The 12,142-nt window shown below is 39.1% G+C and overlaps 1 protein-coding gene across 1 annotated transcript in view; it reads right to left on the bottom strand.

Annotated features, from left to right (window-relative positions):
* The window catches only part of LOC118836689 (guanylate cyclase soluble subunit beta-2-like), a 109,505-nt gene that overhangs the window by 42,639 nt on the left and 54,724 nt on the right, over positions 1 to 12,142 (bottom strand). Inside the window, exons 8-10 of the mRNA XM_036743907.1 lie at positions 11,061 to 11,172; positions 7,319 to 7,422; positions 691 to 907 (exon numbers count right to left, since the gene is read on the bottom strand). Of these exons, the coding sequence (XP_036599802.1) occupies positions 691 to 907; positions 7,319 to 7,422; positions 11,061 to 11,172 (433 nt within the window). The remainder of the gene's footprint in view (positions 1 to 690; positions 908 to 7,318; positions 7,423 to 11,060; positions 11,173 to 12,142) is intronic.

Genomic DNA, 12,142 nt, shown 5'->3' with positions numbered 1-12,142 from the left:
AACAAGACTTCTATCTCAAAGTCCTGTGCCATTTTTGAATTTTTCCATACTTGTTACAATCAATAACTGTAGATTGATAGACTTACGTTTATTCATTCATTATGTTTCACCTCATCTCACATGTGACCAATGGTCTGCATTTGCAGTACATTTGACCATGAGCAGATCAGTCTGTGGCCATGGAGTAAAATGGAACTAATTGGTCTACCCCTGCTCCATTGTCATGGACTGAATCCTTAATTCAACCCTCACCAATATGTACCACTGGTCATAGGGGACAATAGAAAAACAGTGTGACTGAAGCAGTCCAAACTTCTACCACCATTAGAAAAACAAATTCAGAGTTCATGGTCTTTGAACTGCAGAATAGTTGAAGTATCTGGTTTATACCAGTTGTGGAGTGTTCATTCTGAAGACCAGTAATAATCAAAACAATATTCTCTGTGCATTAGAGTGCAGAATTTTAGAATCCATTGACTTTACATGCAGAATAGGAATGGTCTAAGCAAAGAGAGAAGTTTGTGTTTAACAGGCAGGTTCAATTGGGTGATTCAGAGAAAATCACTTTCAGTGTGAGTCCATACCCCACTTTTATCCAACATATTATTAGAAAATTCTGTCATTTCCTCTTTGGTCAGTCCTTTTACTCCTCAGACAGATATACAGAAAGGAATAGTAGTAACTCAGTACCTCTGAGTTTGAGTGCAGGCTGGTTTTTCCATACTTCAGGCATCATTTCTCTTCGAGTTTTCAAGATAAATTGACTATTGATAAATTTGCAGATGCTGAGAATGTTGAAGGTGATTGGGGGATGGATGATGGTGAAGTAGTCATCAACCTGAATGTCCTGGGTTTGGAGTCCTGGGACGTACTTTTGAATGTTTACTCCAGCTTGCTTGACCCTTAGCTACTCACAAAGGACAAATGGAAAGGCTAATGAGTCAGAAAGTTAATTTGCAGTAGGAACTCTCTCTTAGAAATAACATTTTGATTAGGCTTTATAACTCACTTAGTTTCCTAAGGATAAAAAGCAACAAATAAAAAAAGAATCTTTACAAAAGCAATAAAGACATTTTTTAGTCTGCAAAACAATAAAAACTTTGAAAGAAAGAAAAAGAAATGGAGGAGGGGCAGATGTCAGTAAGTTAGGATAAAATAACTATTTAGCCCAATTGTCCCTATCCAACTGTGCTAGGCACACACAGCATCCCTTCCAGAGGTCCAAAATAAGATTATGATCTTATTGACATAAAGCTGAATGGGACGTTAGAGGCCATCTCGTCTAGCCCCTACCTTCAGCTAAGGAAACTGAGTCTGAGGAAGGTTTAATATGTTGCCCAGGGACACAGAGAGAATAAAAAGATCTGAACACAGCTGCTCGAGTGGGTATTCTTTCTCTTGAACTGCACTTGTCTCCCTGTTCTTTCAGGCAGAGAAGTTCTGTTACTCCTGCATAAATTCCATGGTTCATTCACTGGGTTTGCAACAGAGCAAGACTGGACAGTAATTTCTCCATGCAAAAGCAAAGTCCAGCTAAGGATTCATTAAGGACATTCACATGCAGGGTGCTTACATGTTTCTCTCATTAGAATGCAAGCTCCTTGAAGGCTGAGACTGTCTTTGCTTTCACATTTGTATTTTTTGTATTTTATCTTGTACATATATATATATATAATTTTGTATTTTGTATTTTCAGCACAGCCCAGTCCTCGCCACACAGTAAGTGCTAAATAAATGTGTTTTTTTTCCTTTCACTCATTTTACTGAGTAGATATCACATGCCCAGGCATGCAAGATAATTTACGGAGGGATAGAACTGTAGCAACTTGGTAGAACAGGAAAAACTTTATGGAGGAGATAGAGTTTAACTCTGAAGGAAGATGAAGATTATGACAAGTAGAGATGAGGAAGAAGAGCTTTCCAGGCATGGAGTGATGGCTTATGAAAATACTTGGAGGTAGTAGATGGAATGTCAAGTGTAGGAAATAGCTAGAAGTCACCTGGCTAACAGTTAGAACATATGAAGGACAGAAGGGTGAAATAAGATTGCAGCAGTATGTAAGAGCCAGATTGTTGGGGGCTTTAATTGCCAGAGTGAGGAACTTGCATTTTATCCTAGGGTAATTGTGAGCCATTGAGGATTTTTGAATGGGGTAGGGACTTGGTCAGATTGAAGCTTTAGTAGAAAATAAGTAGATATATGTGACTTTGTAACTGATCTCTGGGTATTTAATGAGAGCTAGCATTTATATAGCACTTGAAGGTTTACAGATATTATCTCATTTTGTCCTTATAACAACCCTGAGAGGTAGGTGAATGTATCTCTTCTTAAGCAAATGTCATTCCATGTTCATGTATTTCATTCAAGGAATCTAACAGAGATGAACCTTCAGAATCCTCGCAAAATTCTAGTGCTTCCGGCCCAGTTCTGAGACATTGGCATTTGGCTTTTTTTGTGTAAAAAGAAATTCTGTAATTATTTGTAACGGGGAAAAACTAGAAGCCTCCCTAGTAAGATCAGGTATGAAACAAGGTTGCCCACTGTTACCAATATTATTCAATACTGTATCGGAAATCCTAGCAATAGCAAAAGAAGAAAAATAAATAAAAGGAATCAGAATAGGGAATGAGGTAATAAAACTATCTCTTTTCGCAGATGATATAACGATATACTTGGAAAATCCCAAAGACTCAATTGAAGAGTTAGTCAAAACAATAATTTTAGCAAAGCAGCAGGACATAAAGTAAATCCACATAAATTATAGCATTTCTATATATTACTAACAAAACTCTTCAAGAAGAGATAGTAAAAGATACCCCATTTCAAATAACTCTCTAGACCAGGGGTGGGGAACTTGCGGCCTTGAGGCAACATGTGGCCCTCTAGGTTCTCATGTGGCCCTTAGACTGAATCCAAACTTCACAGACCAAATCCCCTGAATAAAAGGATTTGTTATGTAAAACTTGGACTCAGTCAAAAGGCTGCACCTGAAGAACTAGAAGGCCACATGTGGCCTGGAGGCCATAGGTTCCCCACCCCTGCTCTAGATAGTAAAAACACCTGGGAGTACACCTGCCAAGACAAACCCAGAAGCTACATAAAGAAAATTATAAAAATTATAAAAAATTATATAAATTATATAAAATTATAAAAAACTTTCTGTACAAATAAAATCAGATTTAAATAATTGGAGAAATATTAATTGTTTATGGGTAGGTAGGGCCAATATAATAAAAATGAGAATTTTACCTAATTCCCAAAAATTATTTTACTGAATTAGAAAAAAATCAAATTCACAAGAAGGAACAAAAAGTCAAGCATATCAAAGAAAATGATGAAAAAAATGGAAAGGAAGGAGGTTCCACAGGACCACATCTTAAACTATATTATAAGGCAGTAATTATGAAAAGCAATACTAGCTAAGAAATAGAAAGGTGGATTGATGGAATAGAGTAGACATACAATTTATAGCAGCAAATAAACATAATGACCTTGTATTTGACAAGTGTAAAGACTTAAGATTTTGGGATAAGAATTCATTATTTGGTCAAAATTGTTGGGAAAACTGGAAAGCAGTTTGGCAGAAACTGGGCCTAGACCAATATCTTACACCATTTAACAAGATAAGGCCAAAATGGTTATATGACCTAGATATAACAAGAGATGTTACAAGAAAATTAGGACATGGAACATATTACTTATCAGATAGGCAAATAATTTATAAATAAAGAAGAGATAGAAAGCAAAGTTAGCTATAAAATGGATAATTTTGATCACATTAAATTAAAAAGGCTTTGTACAAATGAAATAAATGTAACCAAGATCAGAAGGAAAACTTAAAATGGGGGGGGGTGAATTTTATAGACAGTTTATCAGATAAAGGTCTCATCAAAAGTATATAAAGAATTTTGTCAAATATATAAAAAATACAAGTCATTCACAAATTGATAAATGGTTGAAGGATATGAACAGGTAGTTTTCCAATGAAGAAATCAAAACAATTTGTAGTCATATAAAATGCCCTAAGTAATTATTGATTAGAGAAATGCAAATTAAAACAACCTTGAGATATCACCTTACACCTACCAGATTGGCTAAAATGATAGGAGGGGAAAGTGACAAATGTTGGAGGGATGTAGAAAAATTGGGGTGCTAATTCATTGTCAGTGGAATTGTGAACTGATCCAACCATTTTGGAGGGCGATCTGGAATTATGCCCAAAGAATTATTAAACTTCTTATATACCCTTTGACCCAGCAACACGTACCACTGCTAGGTCTATTTCCAAAGATGATTAGGGAAAAAAGAACAGAACTTATATGTTTTAAAATGTTTATATCAGCTCTCTTTGTGGTGGCAAAGAACTGGAAATTGCAGGGATGCCCATCAATTGGGGAATGACTGAGTAGGTTATGGTATATTAATGTGATGGAATACTACTGTGCTATAAGAAATGATGAACTTCTTCTTGCCCTACAAGAAAGTAAGGGAAAAGGGGATGGGGGGGAGTGGGGTGACAGAAGGGAGGACTGACTGGGGAACGGGTCAATCAGAATATATGCCATCTTGGAGTGGGGGGAGGGTAGAAATGGGAAAAAAATTTGTAATTCAAACTCTTGTGAAAATTCAGACCAAGATGCAATAAAAATTACATGTAATAAAAAATACCAAAAAATGATGACCTCAATGATCTTGGAAAAACATGGAAAGATTTGCATGAAATAATGAGGAGTGAAATGAGCAGAACCAATAGAACACTGTATACAGTAATGGCACTATTGCTTTAAGAGTGACCTTGAGTCAATAAGTTATTTTGACTATTATAAATACCCAAATTAACAAGGACATACAAAGAAAGATGCTATCTGCATCCTGAGAAAGAATAGAATTATTTGTAGAATAATTTTACATGTATACATACACACATATACCTCTTTGTGTCTAATGGTAGCCATCTGTAGGGTGGGAGGTGGAGAAGAAAAAAAGGGAAAAAAGAAATTTACATGATAATTTTTCTGTATATTTGAAAGGAACAGCAAGTTGGGCATAGTAGACTTGCAGGTTCATGTACAATCATCTTTTTTGTTGTGCTGTGTTTTGGAAATGCTTGTTTTATTCCATAAATTTAAAATTAAGTCAATTAAAAAAAAATTCAGTCAGCAGAAAGGAGAAATGCTCCATATTACCTGAGGATGTTAGGACCCTAGCAGGCTGCACATGTGGAAATTATTTCTTTCTCTGGAATTCACAGGATGTCTCTCATGTAAGTCCACCTGTACTCAAAGTGTGCATTTTCTTGGGTTATGAAAGGGGGCATGTAGCATTTTACAATGCCATGGACATTTCTGATCTGCAGTCTCCTAAAGATTTTCAAGGACCTCTTAATCCTTGCTTCTCTCTTTGCCTTCCCAATGAAGAAAATACTCCTGGATCTCTCATTATCTGGCCCAGGAGTAACCAGTGGGTGACTGCCAAATAATCATAATGACTATGATACACCTTCCATTTCAAGCAACTCAAAACATCACCTGATATGCATTTCTACTCATTACAACCCACGTCAATCAGGCCAATAAAGTAATGGATGGTAATTAAAAAAAAAGGAACAGTACTTTCCAAAATCACTTAAATTGTTACCTGCTTATGTGTATTTGCTGCCATAATTCAAGAGAAAAGAGCTACTATTATCTATCCTGAGAGGAATAGAGAAGGGGGAAATCAGAGCTTGATTCTGCTTGGATTTTAGGGGCCATACAACTCTGGCCTGAAGGGCCTAGGGGTGAACAGCATTGTGAATTGTAGCCCATTACTATGCAAGTAGGACAAAGGTGGCAAGTCAGCCTAGAGCAGAGAATAGACCGACTGTCTAAGCCCAGGAGTCTTGACTTTTTGTGGGTGGAGTAAAGGGAAGGACTAACCAAAGGAAGACAAAAAAAAGACCCCAGCAACTCTGACCTAATATCTTTCACAGCCAGACCTCTAGCAAAAGGGCCCTCATTATCTCTCCTGAGAGGAGTATCCGAGAGGGAATGGATCAAAAGCCTAGGGACATGGATGCCAAGGATTTAACTGAAAAACTGAAGACAGATCTCACTTGCTCCATCTGCCTGGGCTACTTCACTGACCTAGTGACTGTCAATCCTGGCCATAGTTTTTGCACTGTGCAGGAAGGGAACTCATGAAACATTAACCTGCCCAAGGTGCAGAGGAGTCATCAAATACAGCGGTGTTCTGGTGGCCACCAGGAACCTGCAGAATCTGTCCATCTCTGCCAAAATGTTCAGACCTCATTAACTGCCGACCATTGTGGGTCTGACCACCTGTGATCAGCATGGGGAAAAGGAGAAGCTCTTCTGTGAGGAAGACTAGAGAATCCTTTGTGATTCCTTCTTGTTCATTAGCCCCAGAGCACAAGCATCACCAAGTCCTACCATTGGAAAAGCCAAGTGCAAGGAGCAGCTCCAGTAGAAAGGGAGTATCTTACAAGGAAAAGAAGAGGAATTTCAAATTGTATTGGACAAAAAAAAATTTGTCTTGAATGAGACCTATGATTTTGTGGGTACTGATTCATATCGAAGAAACTTCCTCTCTCAGGGCAGATCCACACTCATGCTGTAATTTATCTTAGGCAAGGGTGTCAAACTCAAACAGAAATAAATATCGACTTAGAAAACCACAAGTTAACATTATCTATGTTGTATTGTATTTTTATTTGTTAAACATTTCCCAATTACATTTTAATCTGGTTCCTGATCTCACTTGGGAATTTTATAGACCCTGCTGGCTTTCTGGAGCATTGCCTGAGATATTGAAAGAGTAAATAATTTTCCCAGGACCACATGAGCCAGGGTGTTTCAGAGACTTGAACCTATATCTTTCTGACTTCTAAGACTAGCTGTCAAGCGACTGCACCTCTCTCTCTCTCTCTCTCTCTCTCTCTCTCTCTCTCTCTCTCCTTCCCTCTCTCCCTCCCTCCTTTCTTCCCCCTCCCTCCCTCCCTCTCTCTCCCCCTCCATCCTTCCCTGTCCTTCCTAAATATGGAAAAACTGATGCACTGCAGTATTACCTAATTTAGGTAAGGCTGAACATACAAGTCATGCAAGTTTTAGCTAAGCTAAAACTCCTCACTAAGAGTTAGTGATATGTGATTTCACTTTGTGAAAAGTGCCACTTAATTATTATCAAATTGCTTAATTTTGATAGTTAATAATTATCATTAAATTATTAAAAGTGCCACTTTTCATAAAGCTAGCGTTTTCTCCGTCACATCACCAGTTACAACCCAGAGGAAAGTTTTTAAAAAGGGGGTTCTCTTACTGTAGCATCAAAGACAATGTGGAAAGGAAAAGCGTTACAGAAAGTTTTCTCTTCAATCCAAAGCCTGTCTGGATACACTGGTTCAAAATGATTCTGTAGGTTCCCTGTAGGAAAAGGAAAACAAGTCCCAGGTTTCCCTGTTAAATCTCTGCTACCTCCTTTTTAAAAAAAAACAAAAAACAAAGTAAAGATTGAAATGTTATTTTGGGGGGTTTCAGGAGAATTGTAGAATCTCATTTGGGAAAGGATCTTGGAGGTCACCTAGTCCAACCCCTAAGCAAATCCTGACTGCTTCTATAGCATCCAAGGCAGCCCAGTCCTCTTTTGGACAGACTCTAATCCTTATGGATTGTTTTCCTTATGTTGAGCTGAAATCTGTCTCTCAGCACAGGAAGGTGGGTGGTGTACTGCCTGGAAGTTCTGAGTTCAAATGTGACCTCAGACCATGACCAGCTGTGTGACCCTGGGTGAGTCACTTAATCCCTACCTGCCTCAGTCTCCTCATTTGTAAAATGAGGGTAATAATAGCACCGACTTCCTGGGTTCTTATGAGGATCAATTGAGATAATAATTGTAAGATGTTTAGCCCAGTGCCTGGTACATAATAAATACTCAGTAATATAATAGCTGGCATTTATATACTGCTTATTACATGCCAGGCACTGAACTAAGTGCTCCACAAATATTATCTCATTTGATCCTCTCAACATCCCTAGGATGTAGGTTCTGTCCCCATTTTGCAGTTGAAGAAACTGAGGCAGACAGAGGTTGACTTGCCTAAGGTCATACAGCTAGTAAGTATCTGAGGCTGGATTTGAACGCATGTCTTCCTCACTTCAAGCCCAGGGCTCTATCTACTGTGTCCCCTAGCTGCCCCTAATATATGCTTCTTGTTGTTGTTGTTGTTCTTCTTCTTCTTCTTCTTCCTCCTCCTCCTCCTCTTCTCCTTTTCTTTCTTCTTCTCCCTTTCTTTCTTTCTTTCTTTCTTTCTTTCTTTCTTTCTTTCTTTCTTTCTTTCTTTCTTTCTTTCTTTCTTCTTTCTTCTTTCTTTCTTCTTCTTCTTCTTCTTCTTCTTCTTCTTCTTCTTCTTCTTCTTCTTCTTCTTCTTCTTCTTCTTCTTCTTCTTTTTCTTCTTCTCCTCCTCCTCCTCCTCCTTCTCCTCCTCCTCCTCTTCCTCCTCCTTTTTCTCCTCCTCCTCTTTCTTTTTCCTCTTCTCCTCCTCTTTGTCTTCTTCTTCTTCCTCTCCTCATTCTCCTTCTCCTCTTCTTCCTCTTCCTCCTCTTCCTCCTCTTCCCCCTCCTCCTCCTTCTTCTTCCACCCATCGTTTCTATTTTTGCCCCATGGCAAAACAAGTCTAATTGTTCTTCCATATAGCAGCCTCTCTGCTACTTGGGAACACTGATCCTGTCCAACGTCCCTACTAAATCTTTTCTTCAGGCTAAGCATGTATAGCGCCCTTTGACCACTCCACATAGGACAAGGCTTCCGGTTACCTCCTTATCCTCCACCTGAGGAATGTGAGCACACAGTTCCTTAAAGGGGAGGCCCATCACTGGATACAAAATTCCGCTCTTATATCTATGTTTAAGTTCTCTTATATTCCCTTCTTAGCTTAAGCTCTTTCAGAGTCTCCAGATGGCCAGGGCAAGTCTTTTTCCCAATTAAAACAAACAAACAAACAAAAGAAATTTTGCTGCAGGATTGAGAAGCCCTCCTGCCCCATGCCAAGTTTCTGCCCAGAGAAGAGGTTTGAGGTTTTGTTGTTGGTTTTTTTTTTTTGGCTAATTGAATATCTCAATGAAAACAGAGTTAGCATTGAAAACGCTGACAGAGTAGATAATGATCACACACAGGACTGCTCCTGTATTCAAAGCTGTCTCTGTGGTGCCTAGTCCAGCTTTGGTGACATTTGCCATGAGTTTTCTTTTTCTTTTTTTTTTTTCTAGACTGACAGCATTGGGTAGCACACGAAATTTTAACCAACAGCCTACTTTGGCAGGGGGTAGCAATCCAAAATGGAGGCTTTTTGATATGAAAATCTTCTAGACAAAGGATTGTCAGTTGCACATTTGAATAGGCTGCCACAAATTGAAAGCCTCAAAACATAGCCATTTGGACTGTGCAAACCTGCTCTCAAATGTATATAATCATGTCCCATCAATGCACTCCATGGAGTGGTAGGAAATGCTCTCCCCTTTTAGGGATGTTAAACTTGCATGTTTTATTCTTGTCTTTGTATGCCCACCTAGTGCCTGGCACATAGTAGGTACTTTAAAATGCTTGTTGATTGATTCCTACTGCCTGACCAGGAGGATCAGAGGATCATAGAATCGGGGAGCTGGACTTGAGTTAATCTAGAAATGATCGACTGTTTGGCAGAGAGGGAAATGGAGGTCCAGGCAGGTTGGATGAATTGTTCCAGGTCACACAGCTAGTTAGTTTATAGATTCAGAACTGGGAGGGACCTTAAAGGTCATCTGGTTCAATCCCTTCACTTTACAGATGAGGAAAGTGAGGCCCTGAGAGGTTAATTGACAAAGGTCACACCTAGAAATGATCTGAGGCAAGATTTGAATCCAGGTCTTCCTGACTCCAAGTTCAGCTCTCTATCTGCTATTCACGGTGCCCCCCTGGGAAGAGACAGGACTAAAACCCAGGCCTCCTTAGTCCCATTTCTGCATCCTTTTCTCCACACTACCCTGTCTCACTATGATGAGACTTTATTTCCACACATTTTACAATTTTCCTTCTAGAACTGCTTCCCAGAAATCCATCAGTGGTGAAGAGGCCCTTGGGGATGCAAAAGCAAGGGACATAGTACCAGGCAAGGCATTTATTGCTAGAGAGACACGAGGCACCATGAGGACTCAGTGCTTGTTTCTTTTCATCAGAACCCTGAAAAACCACATCTTAACACTGAGCATGACTCTTCAAAGCCCCATCAGAAATACGGGCTGCTTTTACACACACGCATGCACGCGCGTGCTCACACACACAAATATGGGTCTATACATAGGTATAGATGTGTATATTATATATATATATATATATATTTCATATTTGTGTATATATAATATCCATATCCATGTAATATATACTCCAGGCCCAGCACTCTATCCACTGTGATATGTATATATCACACTGTATAGATATGTATATATCCACTGTGATAACATATATATAATGCATACACACAAATATATGTGCATACATGCATATATACATACATAATCTCTGAGCCAGCTTTAAACTCAGGAAGATGGTCAAACATCTTCCTGAGTTCAAGTCCAGCCTCAGTCACTTAATAGCTGTGTGACCCTGGGCAAATCCCTGAACCCTGTTTGCCTCAGTTTCCTCACCTGTAAAATGATCTGGAGAAAGAAATGGCAAACCATTCCAGTATCACCCCCCAATGGGTTCACTCTATCTATCTATCTATCTATCTATGTATCTAGATAAGTTATCTATATAGATAATATAAGTTATAAGTATATATATTCAATCAACAAGTTATATGTGCATATATATGAAAAGGAAAAGAATATATATATAGATACATACACATGTAACTATATCTCTATCTTACTAAGTCAATCAGGGATATCATAATCAGGGAGAGCTTTGCAGCCTGATTTCCTGCCCTGGGCTGTCACCTGCTGCGATAAGAGCCATTTCAATGCCCAGCTGAATGCCAGCTCTTGCTCGGATATATGTGGCTGGGGTTAGTAAATAGACCACTCACCTTTTCCAAATATGACAACACTTCTCACAATATCCCAGTGGGATTTCTTCACTGGGCAGACAGGAAGACTCAAATATTTCTCCTTCATTCTCTGAAAAGCCCGCTCAATCTCCTGCAGGCAGGAAAGAGAGGAGAAGCACACGTATTTGATCCAGTAATTTCAGATGTGGTGATACTTCGTATTCCCACTGCTCCTTTGTTGAATACATTTAGAGGACTTTAGAGACAGAATCTCATTCAATCTCAAGCTATCTGATTAGTAGAGGGAACGTGGGACGCTGGCCCTACTTAGAGATAGTGTAAGGAAACCAAAGAGGAGGGGCACCAGAGCCCTTACATGGAGCCTCTGATCATGAGGCAAAAGCAGTCAAGTCTAACCCCACCTGCATCTCTAACCTGATGCCCTTGGTTGAGCAGCCATCATAGTTCACGGAATTTAAATCTGCAAGAAACTTAGAGTTCTTCTGGCCCAACCACCTGATTTCATAAGCGAAAAGAGAACAAGAGACAGAGAAAGACAGAGATAATAACAGAGAGACACAGAGACAGGGAGAAACAAAGGGATAGAGACAAAGAGAGACCGAGAGAGAATTTATAAAACACTATGTGCCAGACACCTTGCTAAGCATTGGGAATGTGATATAAGAAACCAAAATGGCCCCTACTTTTGAGATGGTCACATTCTAATATGGGGGAGGAGAGTGACAGGTCCAAGATCACACAGGTTGTGAGTGGTAGAACTGAAAAGTGAACCTACATCTTCTGGCTCTCCCTCCAGCAGATTTTTTAAACTACATCACTTATGAAAAAGTGAAATCCAAGGGGAATTTTTCATGTAAAGACTTTCACGGAGGCATGCTTAGGTTGGGATGGTACTCCATTCATTCAAGTTATTCTTTCAACCAATATTAGTGAAGTGCTGCTTGGGGAACACTGCTGTGATAGGTAATAATTGAAGTTTAGATAAACTTTGATCTCTCATCGATTTCATAGTCTAGTAGGGGAATAACCCTCAAACACACACCATTGAAATATATAGCATTCCATGAGATTTAATGGGTTACAGGAATCTATAAAGCACT

The sequence above is a fragment of the Trichosurus vulpecula genome, chromosome 2 (genome assembly GCF_011100635.1).
Source record: "Trichosurus vulpecula isolate mTriVul1 chromosome 2, mTriVul1.pri, whole genome shotgun sequence".
Taxonomy (NCBI): domain Eukaryota; kingdom Metazoa; phylum Chordata; class Mammalia; order Diprotodontia; family Phalangeridae; genus Trichosurus; species Trichosurus vulpecula.
The sequence above is the reverse complement of the archived record's forward strand: the minus strand, read 5'-3'. Positions and strand labels throughout refer to the sequence as shown.